This window comes from Coffea arabica, chromosome 2c, assembly GCF_036785885.1.
Source record: "Coffea arabica cultivar ET-39 chromosome 2c, Coffea Arabica ET-39 HiFi, whole genome shotgun sequence".
NCBI classification, from domain to species: Eukaryota; Viridiplantae; Streptophyta; class Magnoliopsida; order Gentianales; family Rubiaceae; genus Coffea; species Coffea arabica.
This window is the reverse complement of record NC_092312.1, coordinates 18,765,320-18,788,057: the sequence shown is the minus strand read 5'-3', so window position 1 is coordinate 18,788,057 and position 22,738 is coordinate 18,765,320. Positions and strand designations below refer to the sequence as shown.

The 22,738-nt window shown below is 37.6% G+C and overlaps 4 protein-coding genes and 1 non-coding gene across 6 annotated transcripts; 4 read left to right on the top strand and 1 right to left on the bottom strand.

The window, feature by feature from the left end:
* The first annotated feature begins 542 nt into the window (after nucleotides 1-542).
* Nucleotides 543-2,707, top strand: LOC113726546 (transcription factor bHLH25). The gene is made up of 5 exons (XM_027250324.2): nucleotides 543-646; nucleotides 757-810; nucleotides 912-1,436; nucleotides 1,573-1,938; nucleotides 2,076-2,707. The coding sequence occupies exons 2-5, from the start codon at nucleotides 775-777 to the stop codon at nucleotides 2,148-2,150; spliced, it is 1,002 nt and encodes a 333-aa protein (XP_027106125.1). The 5' UTR covers nucleotides 543-646; nucleotides 757-774; the 3' UTR covers nucleotides 2,151-2,707.
* Nucleotides 2,708-7,789: 5,082 nt separating this feature from the next.
* On the top strand, nucleotides 7,790-7,863 carry TRNAV-AAC (transfer RNA valine (anticodon AAC)). Its single transcript has one exon. It is a non-coding gene; the product is annotated as a tRNA-Val (tRNA).
* Nucleotides 7,864-8,207: 344 nt separating this feature from the next.
* Nucleotides 8,208-11,243, top strand: LOC113726545 (protein TUNICAMYCIN INDUCED 1). The gene is made up of 3 exons (XM_027250323.2): nucleotides 8,208-8,482; nucleotides 9,056-9,391; nucleotides 10,203-11,243. The coding sequence occupies exons 1-3, from the start codon at nucleotides 8,348-8,350 to the stop codon at nucleotides 11,028-11,030; spliced, it is 1,299 nt and encodes a 432-aa protein (XP_027106124.1). The 5' UTR covers nucleotides 8,208-8,347; the 3' UTR covers nucleotides 11,031-11,243.
* A 184-nt stretch (nucleotides 11,244-11,427) lies between these two features.
* Nucleotides 11,428-15,221, bottom strand: LOC113726544 (malate dehydrogenase, glyoxysomal-like). 2 transcript variants are annotated; one of them, XM_027250321.2, is made up of 9 exons: nucleotides 15,061-15,221; nucleotides 14,596-14,811; nucleotides 14,198-14,512; nucleotides 13,818-13,907; nucleotides 13,636-13,719; nucleotides 13,514-13,549; nucleotides 13,318-13,407; nucleotides 13,139-13,233; nucleotides 11,428-11,820 (listed from the first exon to the last, which is right to left on the bottom strand). In XM_027250321.2, exons 1-9 carry the CDS (start codon nucleotides 15,130-15,132, stop codon nucleotides 11,748-11,750), a joined length of 1,071 nt encoding a protein of 356 aa, XP_027106122.1. In that variant the 5' UTR covers nucleotides 15,133-15,221; the 3' UTR covers nucleotides 11,428-11,747. The 2 variants fall into 2 exon arrangements, with proteins under 2 accessions (XP_027106122.1, XP_027106123.1); XM_027250322.2 differs by lacking the exon at nucleotides 13,139-13,233.
* A 3,762-nt stretch (nucleotides 15,222-18,983) lies between these two features.
* LOC113726543 (receptor-like protein kinase 7) lies at nucleotides 18,984-22,710 on the top strand. Its single transcript, XM_072074945.1, has 2 exons — nucleotides 18,984-21,920; nucleotides 22,118-22,710. Exons 1-2 carry the CDS (start codon nucleotides 19,340-19,342, stop codon nucleotides 22,534-22,536), a joined length of 3,000 nt encoding a protein of 999 aa, XP_071931046.1. The 5' UTR covers nucleotides 18,984-19,339; the 3' UTR covers nucleotides 22,537-22,710.
* The last annotated feature ends 28 nt before the right edge of the window (nucleotides 22,711-22,738 follow it).

The window sequence follows — 22,738 nt, the reverse complement described above, 5'->3', positions numbered from 1 at the left end:
AGTAAGGACTAAACCGACCAATTATTAATTGCAGCATTTACTAGAATATATATTGTTGGCTGCTCGTCGGTACTCCATTCTTCGTTGGATGGAACGAAGAGCTAGAGCAGTGATATGGCAAGAGATGGTTATCGTCTTTCCGCGAAATGTGGAGGATGATTATGCGATTGTGACACACTGGGGGAAGACATTATTTATGGGTAGGCAGTTGCTGCAGGCGCCAAAAGGACAGCTAGGCCCCGGCCTTGGCAGAGCTTTTCCACTGCCAACCTCAACAATTTCAACGGATAGCTGGGGAAGAAAAGAAGACCAAATATCCCATAACCAAAACAACAATAATAATTAAATCTAGTAATAGTCCTACTATTTTTACCAACTTAAAAAGCTACTACCTACCGAGGTTTATTCTTTGTAAATGTGTTGTTAAGTACTACTATTTTACATTATTGCATCGTTGTTTACTTGTCAATTGTTCAAAGGTCCATGGCCAGTTCACATCACAGCACTGATTAGTGATTAGTTAACCCGTGAGGAAACAGAACATGCCAATTGTGTTCCTTCCTAGACCTATAAAATCGGAAGCAAACTATCCTAAACTGGAGCTTGGGATTTGGAAAAGACACTCCGCTGTCTGTTCTATTCAAGGGTATGAAAGAACTCCCCTCCGATCCCTCTTACCATACCTCTCAATAAATCATCTTTCATTGGTTAGTTGGATGATTTGTTAATCTTTGACTATTCTTTGATATCTTTCAGGGAATCTCCAGCTAGGTTATGGAAATCTATAACTTCAGAAGTTTAGCAGAATTGGTAAGACAATTTTGCATAATGATCAATAGGATTAATTATCTTTTCTGTATCCTATTAATTTCAGGAGGATTTCAAGATTTTGATGTTGTTTTGTTTTATAGGGAATGGACCATGGTTTTAGCAATCACTGGTCCATGAGTTCTCTGGACGAGCTTAGCACAATATCGTCCATGGCTGCCCCATACCATGATAATCTACACATGCATTCTTCTCAACCCATCTTCAGCCAGAAACACTCCATGGAAATGTCTCCAAATGATGCTAATAGGCCGATGAAGCAGCAAAAGACTAGCAGCTGGAGCTCCTCCAACAGTGATCATTTATCAAATGCCAACTTTCATGTGGTCAATTCTTCAATTTACAGTGATCAAGTTGCCACGGTGAAACCTAAGGAGGAAACCATGTCTTCTGTTACTATGAGCTTTTCCCCTGACATGATAGTTTCCCATGGTTCATACGATCAAAACCAAAATTACGTGTTCAAGGCTTCTCAAGGAGCTAAAAGGGTTAGCACAAATGCTAGGCTAACTCAAGCTCAAGATCACATCATGGCTGAGAGGAAGCGCCGTGAAAAGCTCAGCCAAAGATTCATAGCTTTATCTGCTCTAGTGCCTGGACTTAAAAAGGTACTATTATTTGGTTTCATATATCATTCATGCCAACAACCCTTCCTTAACTAAGATTGTGAACTTTATCATGTACCTGATTTTCTTGACTGCATTACCTAGTGATACAATTGTTTTATGCGTATGCTATCATCAGATGGACAAGGCTTCTGTTCTGGGAGATGCTATAAAGTACTTGAAACAGCTCCAAGAGAAAGTAAAAACCCTTGAGGAGGAAGCAAGAGAGAATTCAATGGAAAGAGTGGTGTATGTTAGTAAGTACACACTTTGTGATGATGGTCATGAGGATTCTTCCTCAGATGAAAACTTTTGTGATGAGCCCCTACCGGAAGTAGAAGCAAAATTTTGCAACAAAGAAGTCCTAATTAGGGTTCACTGTGAGAAAAGAAAAGGAATTCAGGAGAAAACCATAGCTGAAATTGAGAAACTGCCTCTATCGGTCATCAACAACAGTGCCATGACATTTGGAGGCTCAACTCTTGACATTACCGTTACAGCTAAGGTACGCCATTGCTATGTCACCGACTCGTAAATATGCGCATGAGTTAGAAGCATACAGGAATTCTTTTGCGCGATGATTGGAAGATTGGTCAGTTCAATTAGTCAAATCCATTGAATAGATATCTTCATTTGTTGCAGATGGAGGAAGAATTCGCCATGCCAATTAAGGATCTCGTGAAACATTTACGCTCAGCCCTCAAAAAGTTCATGTGAAAGACGGGGTCCTGTTGGACACAAGTACCAATATAACTTGGAATTAATAATCTGCTTAGTTACGAAGTCTAGTTTTACGTCTTTGTTTTTGCAGAAGCCTGGAAGTTCTTCACCCTTTCAAATTTGACCATATATCAACCTGGAAGCTAGCTTGTTTGCTGTGAGGTTCATTTTTGAAGGAGGGTTTTTTCCACGTACCATATTTTTTCATGGCTCACTTGTGTGGACCATGCTACTCATCCTCCTGTTGTAAAGATGACCACATGGCTCAATTTGGCCTTTCCTTTTTTTTTTTTTTCAACTTGGGGTGGTTTGAAAATTCAACCAAACCGAGTGCTTGTAAGGGGTAAAGGGTTTTAGTACTTTTTTGGGGTGGATGGATAGTCAGGCTTCCGTATCAATTTAAGGTATTTGGTCAAGTGTTTTAGAGGCCTCCATTGGAAATGGTTCTTGAGGTCTCTTTCCCATCTATTCTCGTTTGGACTTGTATGTATGCATCCACTCTAATTATGCACTACAATAAATGATCAAAGTTTTTACTTTCGAGTTTTCCCTCATTGAGCCGTTAGCTGAAATATTTGACCTTTGTTTTCCATGACATTGGGAATGAGACAAAATTGACAGGTTTTCAACTTTTGCAAATTTTCTGATCTTCTTTTTGAAATATCCATCATATAGAAAGGGTGATAAATTAATTAGGGTTGCAACAAGTCAGCCACAGATTGCCATTGAATGTTTAAAGTAACCAGTTTAGCTCAGCTGCCTGGAAATTGGGCAACAAGATCCAGATAAAAGAGGACATCTGGCGAGCAAGACTTAAAAAAGTTGTCATCTTTAGCTTTCAAAGATGGAGAAGAGACGGCCGCAAGAGTGCGGTCCCTCTGAATTTTGCCCCAATGGAAATTAAAACGAGTCCATAAACGTGGGCGACTTTTGACTACTTCCTGTTGCCGCCAGGCATAACACGTGATTAAGCCTGGTTCTGTGCTAACTTTCATCTTAAGAAAAACAAATATGATCACGTGGTCTTTTACTTGAGATTAATTAACTCAAAGTAACTAATTAATCGAGGTTTAAGCAAAGCAAACCCTGTCCCACCAAAGATTGCGGATCTTCCTTTCAATTTAAAAATTCCACCCCATTTCCCTGTAAGAAATGACAAAAATGATCGTGAGAGTTCGTGAGATTCCTTCCCCTTTCTTGCTTGCTCAAATCATTTTGGTACTGAGAAAGATAAGATGTGCAAATCAATGGAGGCCATCAAGTAAGTCGAACAAGGCGTCATTATCATCTTCTTCTTCTCTGCAATCGCATTCAGTTTAGTTGGAATAAAGAATTTCACGACCTAAAGTCCATCCTCATAAAATAAAAGATCTTCTACGATTTGATTCAATATAAATTTCTATAAGAAATTAAAGTTTATTCCTTTTTTCCAGTGTCACATTAAACAATTTGCAAGGAACGTACGGCGCAATGCTTAAACAAAATGAGTGATGGTTCGAAGAAGAAATGAAACAGACAAAAGTCATATATATTGCGCCGGCACCTGTTATTAGACTTCGACAGCTCCAATTTGTCACGAAGGATTGTTGTCTGAGTATGTTGATTACTAGCTCAGACGGCTCTATCTCATGATACCATCTACTTATTATACTGCCTCTGATTTGTTTTTACTTATCCCCGGGGATGCAATGGAACTGCGGAAGAACCTTTCACTTAACCACGTCTCAAAGATATCTTAGGGAATTTTGAATGAAATTTACTCTCGTTTTTTCGGAAGAGCAAAAGAGAAGTAACTCCGCATGCTATTACATATGTCATACAAAACAAACATACCTAAAAATATTGACTTGCGTTTGGTTTTGTGGAAAATTCCGCGATTGAGATTCTTTCTTCCGTATTGAAATTGTCTGAATTAACCTTCTGATAGTGTTTACGCTTTCGCTATTGGATGGATGAATGATACACAATGCAAAATTTGAATTGTAGATTCAAATTTAGATTAATTATGATACATCTAATAGTGATAGTGTTTACACTTTCTAATCCTTATTAAAGTATAGATGAAAGTTAAAGGGCTTGACAACTAGATGAGACTATAATTGAGCATGATCAGTGCCTCGCTGGATTTAAACAAAAAGGCTTGAAAAAAATTAAATGAGAATAGAATTTGGAATGTTTAAATGCCTAATCTTGAAGGGGTAGAATAAAATAAGGGTTGAAGCGTAATCAAGGTACAATGAAAGATAAAAAGCAACGGCAGTGGTAAATGCAAGAGCACCTTCGTATTTCATAGGTCCATTTCTTCAGTCCTTGGTATTTTAGCAAAAGCTGTGTCAAAATTCCTTAATCTCTCGCAGCTTTTTTAGCAGCAGCAGTATTAATTGGAGTAGGAGGTTGGGGCATCCAAATAATAAGAGGGGATCATTCAAGCAGCAAAAAAACAAAAAGATGATTTCATTTATGATCACGTTTTCGAGTTTCTGCTGGAAGTAAATCAAGACCGGATATTCCCTGTGCCGTAGGAGGAGGGCTGATCAGATCATTTGGAATATGAAAGATCGGTTGATCTTTTGGTAACAAAAAACTGGTTCTGGTTTCGTAACACTAGGGAAGGAGTGTGCGAGTGTTTGGTGCTTGTGATTAAAAAAGATTTTAAGGTACTTGTGATTAAAAAAGATTTTAAGGTAGTTGTTTGTTGATGGTTGTGTTGTTATTTTGTGGAATTTTGAAAGTATTTAAGTTGGTAGGAGAGTAAGTAAATGAAAATAATAGTGTGACATAATACTAAACGATACTATTTCATAGCATATGTTTCAATAATAGATTGTCTGTAATGGCTTCTTAAGTCTCCCTTTATTTACATTATTATTCAATTTGCATGTCACATACTATAGGTAATTTCATTAGCTATATGTCTGTTCTTGGGGTTAAAATGTTAATCTGTTGATCAATAAGGATTATAGCATTTATGAAAAAATCATTTAAGTTTCCTTTTCTTCATATTATTATTCATTTATATTTCATGGATTACAAGTAATTTCATTAGTTATATGTTTGCTCTTGAGATTAAAATTCAAAGCCACATTCATTCTTGTATAGTCTGAGGTTCTGTTTCGCATTTTTTTGGTTCATCTTTTTAGTTTTTGTAGCAATTTTAGTTTTGTTTATTTGTATAAGAAAGCACTCATTGAAGTTGTTTGTTCGAAGGAATTTCTACAAATTCATCACTGCTTAAGGATATCGAACTATTTCTATTACCTTTGCTTAATTAGAAGGTATATGTAAAACCCTGCCAATATAAATGTTTTAGAAGATGTTTATTCTATTAGTTCATCAGTGGCTAAATAATTCAAACTCAAATTAGTAGTATACCATGTAACCTACCAATTCACAATAATTCACTATCAAATTACTATCAAAATGAATTCCATATATGAATCATTTACTACATGCAGCAAAAAACATATCATAATTGAACCAATAAGATGCTTTTTTGGCTTATCTTATTCTAGATACCCCTCTGAAAAACTTTTTCTTGCGGTTGCTTCAAATTTATTACATCATTACCACACCATTCAAATTATATAGACCAACCAAATTTGTGAAAAATTCATAATATTTCAATTAAATTACGCAACCAAAATTTCAAATTTTGCGATAGAAGCAATCATCTGACGCTACACACTACCAAAACCACCTACATAAATAATAAAATTAAGGAATAAAAGTCACCTCAAGCTAAACCACAAAGAATAATTTTGTTTGAAAACCATTTTGAAATGCAGAGTATAAAGGTAGCAAAAATAGCTCAATCTCGGAAGTCGAAATGACAAAAAAATTGAAGAATGTGGAAGAGAAGACATTCGAACAACCATAACTGATATTGAGGCATTAATTCATTAATATACCCACGTTTTCTTCAATTTAATTGAGATGTAAATGGCAAAGACAATTGAATATGTTTTAGGCAATTGAATATCCTCAAGCAGTAAGATTACGTTAAAACTATTTAAGTAATTACACCAATACATAAGCTTGTATGCCTTGTACCTGATGCAAAAATGATTATAAAATAATTTCACATTCCAAAACTACCCAAATGTCTTCATAAATAAATGTTTTAAATGTACAAATATGAGAAGATTTTCATAAACATACTAAAAAACATGCCACCATCACTGGTACCCAAAGTTAAAAATAAACTCCACATCATTCCATATTTCAAAAATGCCCCTATCCATACGATTGAAATTCAAATCTCCTTTTTTACCACAACTCATTCTTATATAGTATAAAAATACATATAATTAAACTAAGAAATTAGATGTTATTGTTTGGCAAATTTGCCAAATTCATCCCTCACATTTTTAGAAAAAAAAAACTTTTTAATCACTTACATTTAAAATCAACGACAATAGTCCCTCAAATATTAAAAAAAAAAAGTCCGTCCAATTGATCTCAAAACTCATTTTTGCTCACTTTTCTGCCAAAAAAAATGTGTGCCTCTCTTATATGCCCACAATTTCAAGAGCAAAAATAGAAACACAATTTGTTTCCCCTTTTTTTCTAAAAAAAAAAGAATAAAATGTAAACCACTAAACCCTTTCTTCCTCATACTCTCAGTTTTTTCAACTACCAAAACCCTAATTGTAAGCCACCAAACCCCAAACTAAAGAAGAAAATTTCAGTCACCTACAAGTAGTAGAAGAAAAGCAAGACAAGGCATTTAAAAAACTCACCCATTGAAAAATACAATGGAAGTAAACAATGATTGATGTCATTGTAGCAAAGAGTCAATGATTATGACTTCTTGGAAACCTGCAAATCTGAAAAGGAGATTCTATGGTTGCCCAAACTGTGGAGTAAGTTTGAGCATATTTCATTTTAGTTGCTTGGAAAAAATTGGTTGTTAATATGGAATGAAAATCAGTTCTTACTATGTAGTGTTCTTGCACTTTTAGTGAATCATGTTGGTTGCGATGTTAAGTGGTATGATCATCCAATATGTAGTAGATTAGTGTCAATAATATCTAACTTATTAAAAGCTATCAATTGATTAGAAGCTAAGCAAGAAAGAAGAGTTCGGAAAAAAATTTGCTTTGGGCTGCTTTGCTTGTTTTTTGGATGTCCATTTTGCTAACTGTGTTGAACAAGAGTTCAACTACAGCCTAAAGAGAAAATGAAACATATAAGATAAAAGCAATATAATTTTTGCACCTTTATCACCTGCATTATTGTCGACATAATATTGAAGAATAAAGAGGTTAAAATTTTCCTTGTTTAATCCGGTTTATATTTATGCATTTGAAGGTGGTTGTGTTTCTTAAGAGAAAACAAAGTGTGTTTTCATATTTACCCTTGAAATTATAGATATGTAAGAGAGGTGTGTGCTTTTTGGCTGGAAAAGTGAGCGAAAATGACTTTTGGGACCAATTGGGCAGACTTTTTTATATCTAAGGGACTATTGTGGTTAATTTTAAATGTTAGGGACTAAAAAAATTTTTTTGCAAATATGAGGGACCAATTTGGCAAATTTCTCTTAATGTTTTGGTCTGTCGACGGTCCATTAATATATAACGTAATAGCAATTACGTTTTTGTGAATTTAAAAAGATAATGTTATCGACCATAGCATCTGGTGTCGTGGTGTAGTTGGTTATCACGTCAGTCTAACACACTGAAGGTCTCCGGTTCGAGCCCGGGCGACGCCAAAGCCAAAACTATTGTTTTGTCCGTAAATCATCTCCACGCGACGTCGCTTTTGCCCTGCTGCGCCGCTGCGGACGACAATACCGTACTCTCCTCGAATTTTTGCTGCAAACGCGGACAAGACTGGGCCTTCTCAAAAATTAAAAAGGAAAAAAAAAGAAGAAGAGCCCATCACAGCAAACGTCCACGTCATCTTTCCAATGCTATAAAAGCAGCCGCATCATTCCCCTCCCTCCCATTGGCTAAAACCCTCCACGTCATCCATCGTCCTCTCCACAAATTCCCACCGCAAACGCAAGTAAAGTACTCCTCCGTCCCTCATTCCTCCTCCAACAGCTACAGCTTAAAAAGTTAAAACCCAGACTTTCACCTAATTTACCCCCAAATTCCCAACCAAATAGAGGAGACGTATACTTCCAGCATCAACCAAACAACTGTTTTATCCTTTACCAAACAAACAGCGCTTCCAAGTAATAATTTTTTGCAATGGCTTTGAGTTTGCGGCTGCCATCAATGAGGATTCTTGGGCTTTCTTTGGCTTTGATCGCAATTCAATTTTCATTGTCTGCGGCTTTGATCGCCACCCAGGACATCAACCCTCCTTACCCTAAAGCCATATCTGTAAGTTTTATGTTCATTAGAAAAAAAAGGAAAGAAAAAGATTTTATTTTTATGTTTCCTATGCTGATTTATGGCCTTTATTTATTTATTTTTTGAGTATCTTCAATTTGGCTAAGATTATAGGCCCTAGAAGATACTTCCGATGAGAATTAGTCTTTTCAGCTAAATTTTTATCTGTTGACTTACGGTTGATTCCCCTATAATTTGCTCTTTAATTCGCATTATTGATTTCTTTGATGTTAGCTGAAAATTAGCTGGATGAGAAGATACTAAAGGAGTATAATTTATCATTCTCTCTCATTTTTTGTTTGGGTAGAAAACCTGGTCTACATTCACCTCTCTTGTTCCAGAGATGCTATGCCCCTGTTTTATTTTGGTAGAAAAGGGTTTTTTTTGTTTGGGGGAAAAAGGAGGGGGGCGGGTAATAAAAGGGGGAAAAGGGAAAATTTTGGAGTTTTGCTGTGGTAAAATTTTGGTAATTTTTTTCTTCCGACTCTTTTGTTCCTGAAATGTAACATTAGAAGTACGTTAAGTATTTGGTTTCTAATTTTGATTTAATGTTTATCTGATTAGGATTTGAGGGATGCGATTGTGAAGGGATTAGGATTTCAAGCTGAGGATTTTACGATATCCGGGTTCGATTTAAGGGACGCACAAGTGGGTAGATCTGTGGCTTATGAATTTGACATTGAGGTTGATAATAAAGTTCTTCCTTTTAAGCTTTTGGAGGATGTAAACAAATGGGATTATGTAGATTTACCTATATTTCGAGCTGATCATGCTGTGAAAAATGGCTTGGTGGAGAGGCAGAAGTTGGATGATCAGATACCCGTCTTGGCTCCATTTCAGTTGGCAGGTCCCATGGAAATTTGGATTCAGGATGCCAAGGACATGAGGATTTCACTGCCGGTAAGTTGAAGCTGCACCTGTTTCTAATGTATTGCCTGGCGTGTGTTTGTTTCATTTCCTTTGTGGCTTGATTTTAATTATCTGGAAATGTTAGTCTCATTTGTTGAATGGTTTGCTTTTATGATAATCAGAAGTTAAAGAGAAAAATCTCCTGTACTTGTCTTTAAGTTTTAACTGTTTTTTGGGATAGCTTATTTTTAAAGAACACAAAAGGTTATGGTAATTATCTTTGTTGTTTAGACTGAGACGATGGATGCATCTTTTAAAGGCATTTTCTGCCTCTTTTGTCTATTAGGAGTTGCCTAAAGAGTTTATTTTCTAAAATAGATTTATTTTATAACCTAGAAGCATTACTTATGCACATTACACGTGTATTAGTAATCTATGTTTTGCACTTTAATAGTGGTCTCTGCTGCTTATTTTGGAGCATAAAAACTCTCCAAGTATCGGGTCGAGCATTACTTGATATCATTTGTTTTGACTGTTTATGTATCTATGATGTTACTGCACAAACAGAACTTGCCTATTATGGATCTGTTGCTTTCAGAGTATCATACTACCTCAACTATTTAGAGAAGCATCTTCGAAGTTGTTAGGTTGATCTTTTTCAGATCACTTGTTTCATGAATTCATAGTGTTGTATACACATAAACGTGTTATACAAACATTACCGATGTGTTTTCATTTTGCTTCTTGTTCAATTATCCATTACCATCATTAAGAATGATTGTGTGGATCTTCAGTTTATGCTGCTTGTTATGTTTAATCTGGCTTCATATGTGATTAATTTGCTTGTGGTGATGATATGCAGCATGATGTCGATGCTGGTGTTCTGAAGAAAGTGATATTGGCAGATGGTGCTGTGGTCACTGTTAAGGGTGCTAGATCTGTCAGCCTGCGTCACCCAATTGAGCTTCCACTTCCCTTAAATAGGACAAGTAACAGTTTTGCCTCAGGTCTTCTAACTCTTGCTGAACGCCTACGTTATGCTTCTCGCACTCAAGGTAGCCCCCTGCTCTCCCTTCGCATAGTTGGTGCAACATCGCTGACATCCCCAACCTCATCAACACCTTCTGCCACTAACAAGCTTAAGCTTAAGCGGCTTGCACCTGGCCTTGTGGAACTATCATCAGCATCAAAAGTGAAAGTTGTGGATGCTGTCTCCACAGTTGATATGGAAGGAGAAGCTACTGCCTTTCTTACTCCTAATCATTTCTCTACGTTGTGGCCTGTTGCATCCATCAATGGGTCAAACCCAAACTTGCTTGGCTTCGAGTCGCTGCTCTCCTCTGTACTGGGTCCCAAAGCAAATAAAAAGGGTTCTTTTAAGTTGTTGAAGGCAGATATATCAGCTCAGACATTTGTCAAGATAGGTTTTGGAGTAGAGAAGAAACTAAAAGAAGGAGATCAGCAGTTAAATTGGGAAGATATTCCAGCCTGGAGGACAAAACCTGAGACGGTAAGAATGCATTTTGAAGTGTTGGCCAAGGTGGATGGCGACAAGATTGTACCAGAGAAAGTTATGCAGGTTAATCCAGTTATTGTGGAGGATGCTGTGGCACCAAATGTGCTCATGGGCAACACGACCATGTCAAATACTCCTGTTGTTCACCCACCTCAAAATCCTTTCAGCCTGTGAGTTTAAGGTGTCTAGTTTATCGAGAGAGTGTAAAGAAGAAATTTTTCTCTTTTTCTTCAGTTTTCTCCTTTTTTTATTCTGGGGCTTTGGTCGTAATAGTAATGAAGACCATTGCTTGAGGGCTATTAGATACTGTAAAAGCTCATTAAAGAAGAACAAAAGGGCTTGATAGTGTAAAGTTTGTGAATATGATCAAGATATATCCTTTAACTATTTCATGTGCTGCTCTGGAGTAATCTTTCATCTGTCATTGGATTTTTTGCCTTACCTACTTACTCCTATGACTTCATTTTGTTCTCCCGTTGACAGAATTTATACTACCAAAATCCAGAATAGTTTTCCGACAGAATGCTTTTACGGGAAACTCCACACATGATTGGAAAAAAATAAATAAATCTTGAGCTGAAAGCGGATTATGATTTTACTTCATATATTAACGCAAACATCTGCAGTACTTTTACTTTACATAGCTTTTTCTGATCTGCAGATGATGTTGGCTGCTAAACATATTCATAAAGTTCTTTCTGAATGAAGTTAATTTTCCTTTTTCTGAATGAAGTTCTTTCATAAAGGACTTCCACTTGTCTCGCTTAACTTCCTATCCAGCAAATGTTAAAACGCGAGGACTCTCTAACTACTAGGTTCCAGAATATCTTTCCATGACCCAAGCGTGCTCTGCTTTACAAGCAATTTCAATGTAGTCATGAAGCTCACTGTTCATTTCTTTATGAAGGAAATCCCTTTTTGGATGCTCGTTGCTAACTCTTTCTTTGCTTTCTCCAGTCCAACCCTGTAAGAAGTAGCAGCAAATAACTAGAATTATCTGACGTATCAACTCTTCTACCATATGCCATGACTGAAAGAGGAATTGCATCTAGGGGTGGGCAAAAAAACCCGCCGATCCGAAAATCCGATGAATCCGATCCGATCCGATCCGAAAAATAGGATACCCGATCCGATTTTTCTTAGCGGGGCAGATGAGGGTCGGGTACCCGAAAAATCGGATACGGATACGGATCAGAAAAATAAAAACCCGCGGGTACCCGACCCGCAGGGTATATTTTATAAATATTAAAAAAGTAGGGATCATTTTATAATTTTGTAATTTTTAATCCTAAGTGCAAGTGAAGTGGCTCGTAGCCTCATATTCTAATCCTATATGATCTACTCTTCTCATTTTTTTTAGAAAGTGAATATTCTCGGTGAAACATGAAAAAATGAAAAAAAAAATTTGTGAAACTCTGTTATAAAAATTGTTCATCCATTTCATCTTTTTTATTTTTATTCTACCTCCATCGATCTTTCATGCAAATCTTGCATCAATTCAATCAAAGATTTTTGTTTGGAGTCTCAATTTTCTGTTAGCTAGATAATTAAAATATTTGTGTCATTCATTTGCAATTATATCTCTTAAATTTGTCTCTTTTATTTAGTGTAAGAAATTTATTTTTCTTTTTCATCACCTTAATACCATAAGGTCTATTCCAAAGATGTAAAGAAGTTGGGGAAGATTTTTAACATTATTTTGGTTATATTTTTTTTCAAAAATAATTAGTTCTATTCAATTCTTTTCCGAACTTGATTTCACAATTGACTTATTTGAGATGCGGTCTTGTACCATAATATCCTTGGGGAAGTTACCAAATACTTATTATCCTTGTGTTTGTTGTGTTGTAGAAGTATGAAATGTGTGAAAATGGTGATGTACTCAAAATTATTATGAAACTTCGTTTTGTCCATTAGATATTCTAATATGTACTAAATTTATGAGATCGATTTGATTATTGGATGAAATGTGTGAAAATGTTGATGTATGGACTTTAATTATAATATCTCTACCAATATTAATTGGAAAAACATGTTTTTTTATTGAAAAACATGTTGATATTAAGTAGAAAATAAATTTTTTTTATTGAAAAATAGTTTTTTTTAGGGGCGGGTACCCTATGACCCGCCCCTTTTTTTCGGGTACCCGCTATTCGGGTACCCGAAAATATTAGGAGCGGGTTAGGGTCGCAAAATAGCTGATCCGATATATTAGGGTCGGGTCAGCCAAATCATGTTAGGGGCGGGTACCCGACCCATGCCCACCCCTAATTGCATCATACCTCTCATACTCATTCAAGGGTCCTAGTTGATAGACCTCTTCAGCTCCGGTACGACCAAGTCGTACCTTTGTAGCAAAGAAAGGGAGTTCCGTGACCTATGGGATAGTGGTAGGGGATGTGTGAGGAACTGACTGAAAATGTGAGGAGATACTGTACAGAACAGAGGTATGGATAAAAACCTGAGAAGCTACAAAAGCACATTCTACGACACCAGCATCACCCCTAAGCCCACGCAGGCATGCATCTGCATATTTGACTGCAGCGTACGCCTGTTAACAAAGTCTTTGTGTGAGTGATTCAATATGCTACAGATCCAAGAATCATTCTTGGACTAATTGCAATTGTTAGTTACTTCAGCATAAGTTCAAAACGAACCATTGATAAAGTTGCTGAGCCAGCCCCAGCCTTTGCCTGCAGAAGGACATTCACAATCAATGTCTTGTTATTCAGTCCAGGAGTATATAATCCATGCCTCCAGTGAAAGGTGATTTCTATACCTGAACAACTTCTGTTCCACCATCTTGAATGCGTTTTGTCAGGTATTCAGTTTCATCTGGTGTAAATGAGCATGGAGGCTTAACCTGCAGGATGTCATCGAATGTGGCTTCTTGTTCAATCTAGTTTTAGTCCCACACAAAATTCTCTGCTGTTTAAAATAGAGCATTGTTTGATATCTAACCTGTGAAAGAAGAGGCAGAATTGTTGCTCCAGCATGACCACCAACAACAGGAACATCAACTTCCCTAGGATCAAGTCCCAAAACTTCAGCCTGTAATAATGTTCACAGGAGCAGTAAATCCGTCAGCACTATCAAAATTGCAGAACAACATGCAAAAGATATTTAGAAATATGCAACCCCTTAAATTTTACTGAGTACATAAACATTAGGCACAAATAGAATTGAACAAATACAGACCTCTTAATAATTTTATATGCTGAAGAATGATTAGCCTAACTTAAGCAAACCGTTGAAAGGGAAAGTAAATGGACAAGTAGTTCAAGCACATGAACAATGAATAATGAGGTATTAGTAGATAGTAAATTTCTGAAGATAGATACCACAAAAGTATTAGCTCTGACGACATCAAGCATGGTAACTCCCAAAAGCTTCTTTGGATCATAAGTGCCTGCCCTCTTGAAAACTTCTGCAGCAATTGGGACAGTAGAGTTCACGGGATTGCTGATCAAGTTCACAATTGCATTGGGGCAGCACTTTGCAATTCCTTCACACAGTGTCTTCACAATTCCAGCATTAATATTGAAGAGATCATCCCTGGTCATTCCAGGCTTCCTGGGAACACCGGCAGGTATAATAATGAGCTCCATTCCTGTAAGAGCAGCCTCAAGCTCCTGTTGCCCAAGAAAGCCCCTCACCTACAACCCAAATAACAGACTGTTCTTTAAACTTCTAAAGCCAAGGGAAAATTTTCATGACGTAATACATGAAAGTTACGTACCACAGCACCAGTGTCCATGTGGCTAATATCAGCCGTGACACCAGGGCAATTGACAACATCATAGAGATGAAGAACTGAGACTAATGGATTCATCTTCATTAACATTGCAAGAGGTTGGCCAATCCCTCCAGCTGCACCTAATATTGCCACTTTGAATCCAGGAGAACCACCTTTTGCTCTGCAGTCCACCCGCTCCAACATGGTATTTACCTCCATCTTTCAGTAGACATAAAACAAAAAATATTAGCTCATCCCGTGCAGTAAACAAGTAAAGTGCGCATTTAGCCACTGAAGCACAATTTGCAAGAAAATGGTTCTTTCAGAATTCGAGTAAAAGAATCAGATCCAGGAAAACTAGCATAAAATGGAGTACATGCACAAGTTAACAACTGCTGCTGAGCATCAATGAATAATCATCAACACTCAACAGAAATAAAGGGATCTATCTTTGAAGATAAAACAGACCTGGGAATTAGTGGGATTAAGATGAGCTGATAGTCTGGCAATACGTTGCCTGGCTTCCGCAGCAGGCTGCATCTTCGCGTTGGACTGGCTTTTGCTACCTTGTGTGTCTAAGTTCGTATGAAAGTTTCATTTAGCGATTATGAGTGACTACTGCATTTAAACCAGAAAAACAAAGTCGGATGGATAGATGCAATAGAGCTACAACTGACGTCGAATTTTGGAAATTTTCCTTTTTTCCTTTTTTAAATTTTTGTGGAATTGATTTTTCCAAGCCTTTATCTTCACACATCTATTCCTTGTGGCTCAGAAAAATTTGTCTATGTTGGTTTTTGATTGGTTTAACTTTTTTTTCTTCTTGGTTGATCCTAAAAAATAAAAATGACATTAATGTTATTATATTATCCCTATTTTATATTTTTTTGTGTCTTTAGTAAAGTTCTACACTCGATAACTACTTTTTAGCAATGGCAACCCAGCTTAATTGGAGCACTTCATAAAATTTATGTGGTTGATAATTTTTACCAAATGCAAAACCATAGCAATTTAAGACTTTTAAGTTATGTAGGTAGGAGAGGGATGGGTTGGGTGATTAGGGAAAAAGGAGGGTAAACGAGAAATTTCGAATTCGAACCCTTCTCCTTATACTATTAAAAAAAAAATTTCTACATGCAAGGAAAGGAATAGGTTGGATGATACGAAAGAAGATATAGTACAAGTGAGAGATATCAGGATTTCAACCTTGGCATGAAAGAATAAATTATAAGTGAAAGATACCAGACTCTTGACCCTAATGGTAATACTAACAGGGAAGAATTTGAAGAACGTGGTTTCAAATTTTTAGCAAAAGACAATAGTGTTCCCAGGCCCATGTTTGAGCAAGCCGGGCATTGATCTGGAAGAAGCCCACAAACAAACTCCTAATTGGACCTTGGTGGGGCGTAGGGAAGAACTGCCCGTTGGACCTAGTTTTCTTTTCTTGTTTCACAGACGTACAGGCGAAAGATCCACGGTGGTTTCGGATAAAAAAGGTGGTTTCATAGATCTAAGGTTGGAAACCGATCGGGATTGGGTCAAGTGGTAAGCAGTTTGGTTCCGTTTAAACAGGTCTCAGATTCGAAACCTGGCGTACGCAGCTACCTTTGTTAAAAGACTCACCCACCACAACAGGATAAGTCATTTTCTTTTTTTGGCAGCCCAAAACAAAAAAAAAAATTCATTGGAGATTATTAAGAAATCAAAACTATTGCAAAAAGTACCTTTTGCATTAGAGTATGGAGCATCACAGTTTTGTTTTCCCTTTTAGATTAGGTTACATATCAATGAATCATGGACGCGTATTGTGAATTATTGTACTTTTTTTTTTTTTTTTGTCGATACAGTTGGGTATCTGGACCCATGGACTGATAATACCGTACGGCCCAACTAATCCCAACTGCGGGGCGGGAGAGGCTGCCCAACATCACCGACCAAGTTTACCCGGGGTCTCGATCCCTTGACGTGGCTCTCACTCAACTGAGCTACAACCACGGAACCGAACCCTGAAGGGCATTGTGAATTATTGTACATGCAATAGCAAATGAGGAGTCTCACTATTGGACGTTGCCCTGAAAAAAAAAAAAAAAAAGAAAGCAATTGTGCTTCATCTTTTTTTTTACGGGTTTGTTCTCAGTTGATTATTTTAATTGATTATAAATTTTGACTTTGAATAATCAAGTTTTGTGGTATTGTTGATTGTTTATATATTTTTATTATAGATTTTTTAATGACTAATAAAACTAAAATTAAAAATTATCTAAAGGGTAATTTTTTGTTAATTCTAATTATTTTCTGTAATTAATTTTTTATAATCAAATTTTATAAAATCTAAAACAATTGAGAATAGGAGGAAACGCAAAAGTCAATTTGAAGGTGCCATTTCACGGCATATATTCTACGATGTCCTCTTCAAAATCTCAGAGTCAATGAGATGATCGGGGCAGGAAATGATAAGATCGCTTCCCTGCTGCGGAGGTTCGTGCATCTTTCCTGCCTTCTTTTTTAAAATTCCAATTCAAAGAAAGGCATTCATCATCATACGGTAATAAGGGAAAAAGAAGCAACAAGGGAAAAGGTTTTTTTTGCCAGAGCGGCTAGTATTGTCACATCGTCTTTCTATTTCCGCGAGCTATAGTTGAGCCTAACAGAATTCCCCTGGCGGACCCCATCATTATGCCCAATTACATTTGCACCCTTCTTTTCTTGTGGACGGAAAGAAACTACTAATAAACTACCATCCAACTTTTTCAAGAAAGGAAGATGTTCATGATTTCTAGAAAAGTATGTCATTATGCGTCAATAAATCGAATAATTATGTGCCTGTTATGGTCTCCTCCTTCTGGTTCCGGGCCATGTTTAGAATTTCGAATTTCCTCCAAATCTAAACACATGCAATTTACTCAATTGAATTTTTTTCTTTTTTTTTTTTAATGATTGTACATAAAATTCTTTTCTTTTAATAAAAAGTTTGAATCGATTCGATTTTGATTATCATCACGAGTTAGGACATGTTTCTGAAACAATAAATGTTCTTACAATTTGCTTCCGAACCATAAATGCTCTTGCAGTTTGCCCACCAAATTAATTCTCATATCGACTGTGATTTCATATATCTTTGAATGCACGATCTTTAGTCAGGCAATAATTATTTCTTACCATCTCAATTAGTCAACTTATATCAGCATATAATTCTTTGGTTCATTCTCAATTAATTATCAACCAAATACACAACTCTTCCACCGACCCCTTGTCCTGGTGAATGGTGATGGGAATTTCCATAGCCAACTTGGGATCATTTCTCTCGCGTTTCTTCTTTCATTTTCCTTTGATTTCTACTTCTTTTTTATTTTTTTTCATTTGACTTTTGAGTGATAGAGCCGTGTGAGTACGCAAATAAGTGGCAGAAAGTGGCAGCTGCAAACTGAAAGGCGACAGATAGAGAGAGAGTCAAAGTAGGCGGCCGTTAGTCCTTAGCTTCCGAGCCGTGCTTCATATTTTCACTAGTCGACGGCCCGACATTTCCACTTTTGTTTGTCCTTTCTCTCAATTTTTCAGCGACCCCGCTACCCTGATGATGACTGATGACATTATTCCTATATCCTTCCCGGTAACTTCTAGCAAGCCCACAACTTTTAGTCGTGGAATCAAACAAAACCAGGCAGCAGTTTCAATCTGAGTCAAACTATAGCTTTTCTAGTCCTTTATCTCTCTTTCAATGCATCCGTCAACAATAAAATGGCAATCATTTCTTTCTTCAAATGTGGCAGTAAATCATTGAATGATTTTCCCAATTCAATTTTTTTGTGCGACTTACTGATGGTTGATGTACAGTTGCACAGCTCCCCTAAAATCTTAATGCACAGAGGGTCCTCGTCCGATAATTTAAAGAACATGAGCAGGGTCTAACGAATTTGAGATACAGTAGCACATTGAATGGTGAAGATAATGCTTGAACTAGTTCATCGTATCTACTTCACTGAAAAATCAAAATGGAGTCGCGCCTTGTCTTTCTTTTCTGTTCTTTTTTTTTTTGACAGATAAGAAGAACATGAAGGAACCTTCTGCTAATGAAGCCCTTGTTCATCCATTCATGTAGGAAGTACAAACGACCGTCTAAATTAGGTTCTTTCATGTTCTTTGCTGTAGATAGCATAATCAGTAACTAATAAACATATCAAGTGAAACTTCTTCTCTTGTCACCTTGCGGTTGTTGAGTAGTATCAGTTGGTTGATTAACAACGCCTATTTAGCATACGCAAGTAGAAGACCAGAATTGAGCAAAGAGAGTGTAGGGGGAGCATCCTGGAAACTGAGTGCAACAACAAATAAATCTGTGGGGAACCGCCAGCCAATGTGAAAATTGGAAGTGAAAGATCATTCTGCACACCCTCCTCTGTCTTACGTTCTGTACTATGCTAAATTCTCTTCTCATTGGCCAAAACCAACTAGATTTACCTTTTTCATTTTTTTTTTGGACACTCTTGACATTGAGTGATTGAACTGATTAATCTTAATTCGGTGAGCCAAATTTCGGGTCAACAAAAGATTTTGTGGACACGTCAGTATGGGACTGTGTGAAAGCTGACTCAAGACTTTCTCACATCAATTAATTTCCAGCCAACCTTGCTGTGCTGCTACATGCAAGCAGTGCAGTTACGTCTCTTAGGAGTCATATTTCCACATTCTCTGGCAAACACATCAGTCACCAGAAGTCCTCCTTGGTGAATGTTTACCAGCTGCCGTGATGGCCGAATGTTCCATTTTCCGGCGCTGGTTTTCTTCAAATGTTTACTTGATATGCGCCCTTTTCCTTTTCCTGATCTCCAAATCCCAGAGTGATGATGTTGGAGTACTTATGCAGCTGAAATCAACTCTCCGGAGTGCAGATTCGCCTGTTTTTGATACATGGACCTGGCAAAATTCAGCATGCAACTTCACTGGCGTGACTTGTGACTCCAACCACAAGGTAACAGAAATCAATCTTTCTTTGCAAAATTTGTCAGGGCCTGTTTCTTTTGATCTAATATGCTCCCTCGAATCACTCGAGAAAATATCTCTGGGATCGAACTTTTTGTATGGAAGCATCAGTGATCACTTGTCTAATTGCACTAGCTTGCAGCATTTGGATTTAGGCATGAACTACTTTTCTGGAAAGGTCCCTGATTTGTCATCTTTAACCAAATTGGAGCTCTTGAACTTAAACCACTGTGGATTTTCGGGTTCTTTTCCTTGGAGCTCATTAGCAAATCTTACCAGTCTTGGTTTTTTGAGCCTAGGTGACAATGATTTTGATAGGAGTCCATTCCCTTTGGAACTGCTAAAACTGGAGAAGTTGTATTGGATTTACCTCTCAAATTGTAGCATTGAGGGCCAAATTCCAGATGGCATTGGGAATCTCACGCTGCTCGAAAATCTTGAGCTATCCTACAATAACTTGGTCGGTAGCATCCCAAATGGGATTACCAGACTAAGCAAGCTTAACCAACTTGAGCTGTACACTAATGGACTCACGGGAAAGATTCCAGTGGGATTTGGAAATCTCACTAACCTTGTAAAATTTGATGTTTCAACCAACTATATCGAGGGCGATCTTTCAGAGCTAAGATCCTTAACACAACTGGCATCTTTACAACTTTTTGAGAATCAGTTTTCAGGTGAGGTTCCTCAAGAATTTGGAGAGTTAAAGTTCCTCACAGAATTCTCACTTTACACTAACAAGTTAACGGGACCTCTTCCTGAGAAGATCGGATCATGGTCAGAGTTTCTCTACATTGATGTTTCTGGTAATTTTCTGACCGGTCCTATACCACCTGATATGTGCAAGGGCGGCAAATTGTCTAAACTTTTGATGCTTCAGAACGGATTCACTGGTGGAATACCAGCCTCTTATGGTAATTGTCTATCTTTAACTCGTTTACGTGTAAGCAACAATTCACTTTCAGGCGAAGTTCCCAGTGGAATTTGGGGTCTGCCAAAGGTAACTATAATTGATCTCAACTTGAATCAATTTGAGGGACCTGTTGCGCCAAGTATCGGTGATGCCAAGTCTCTAGCAGAGTTGCTCCTGGCCAACAATCAGTTCTCTGGTGAACTACCTCAGAGAATATCGGAAGCTGCTTCATTGGTTAAGATTGATATCACCTCAAATAAGTTGTCTGAAGAAATTCCAGCAACGATAGGCAACTTGAAGAAATTGAGTTATCTTCATTTGGAATTTAACTCATTTTCTGGTGTTGTTCCAGATTCATTGGGTTCCTGTGCTTCTCTCAATGACATAAATCTGGCACACAACTCATTTTCTGGGAATATTCCAGCTAGCCTCGGTTCCCTTCCAAGCTTGAACTTCCTAAATCTCTCAAACAACCAATTCGTTGGTGAGATTCCTCTGAGCTTTACATCACTACCTCTAAACCTTCTTGATTTGTCAAACAATAGGTTGGTTGGGCACATCCCAGATTCTTTATCAATAGATGCTTTTAATGGTAGCTTTGATGGAAACTCTGGCCTCTGCAGTGAAAGCCTTAGAAGTTTCAGGTTTTGTTCATCAGATTCAGGCATGTCCGGGAAGATTAAAACAGTGATATATTGCTTCATAGCCATTGCTTGTGTCTTGATTGTGACACTAACATGCTGCCTATTTTTGAGGTTTAGACACAAAAATGGGGAAATTCCAGTAAAGCGATCTGATTCTTGGGATATGAAGCTGTTCTATGTATTAAGCTTCAGTGAAGAGCAAATTCTGAAGGCCCTTAAGCACGAAAATTTAGTTGGCAAAGGTGGATCTGGTAATGTTTATAAAGTCGTCCTACACTGTGGAATGCAGTTGGCTGTGAAGCACATATGGAATCAAGATTCAGTTTCCAGAAATAGTTGCCGGAGCACCGCAGCAATCCTGGCAAAGGGCAAGGGCAAGGGCAGATCAAAGGAATACGATGCTGAGGTTGCCACTTTAAGCTCCGCGAGGCATGTAAATGTGGTGAAACTGTACTGTAGCATCACAACTGAGGACTCAAATTTGCTGGTCTATGAATACCTGCCTAATGGGAGCTTGTGGGATAGGTTGCACACAGGCCAGAGGATCAAGATGGATTGGATGGCAAGATATGAAATTGCGCTTGGGGCTGCTAAGGGACTGGAGTATCTGCACCATGGCTGTGATAGACCAATCATACACCGAGATGTAAAGTCCAGCAACATTTTGTTGGATGCTGATCTCAAGCCTAAGATAGCAGATTTTGGACTAGCCAAGATTTTGCAGGCCAATGAACCTAATGCTAGGGAGTCAACGCACGTCATTGCAGGGACACCCGGCTATATTGCCCCAGGTTGGTGACTCAAACATCACTTTTCAGTTGTTAATTGCTTTGGATGCTCCGTGTTTACAGATAACTTTTAGCTTTCAGCTTACGTATTATGTACCTAATTTACGATTGTGATGTCCTCGTAATCAACCATGATGGACATTGCATGATCGCAAGTAACAGAATACTACCGTAATCTACATTTATTTTTCTGGTTGCAGAATATGCCTATGCCTGCAGCGTTAACGAGAAAAGTGATGTATACAGCTTCGGGGTGGTTTTAATGGAATTGGTAACTGGAAAGAAACCAGTAGAACCAGAGTTTGGGGACAATAAGGACATAGTTTCTTGGATTTACAGCAAACTGAGAAGCGAACACAGGACAATTGAGCTGGTGGACAAGAGCATTTCAGAGGCTCTGAGAGAAGATGCTGTCAAGGTACTGAAAATTGCAATTCACTGCACCTCAAGAACTCCGGTGTTGAGACCCTCAATGAAAATGGTAGTTCAGATGCTGGAAAATGCAGAGCCCTGTAAACTCAGCAGCATCGTAGTGAATACTAGAGAGGTCTACAATTGCAAGAATAAGGAGGTGCTTTACAGAAGTAGTAGTACTACTAGTGGTAGCAGTCAATTTTGATATACAATCTCGCCTGTAAATATGGAGATGACATTCTGTTCAGTAATGTTGCACTTACTTCAGGTCTAGCTCTATGTTCAGACTCATTAGTAAACTGGCCTGCAAGCATATTTCAGCTCCTCATGAAATAACAAGTATAAATTACAAGAAAAAAAAAGCATCTTTAGTGTTTTACTTGCGAGTTTTAATTTGATTTTCTGAG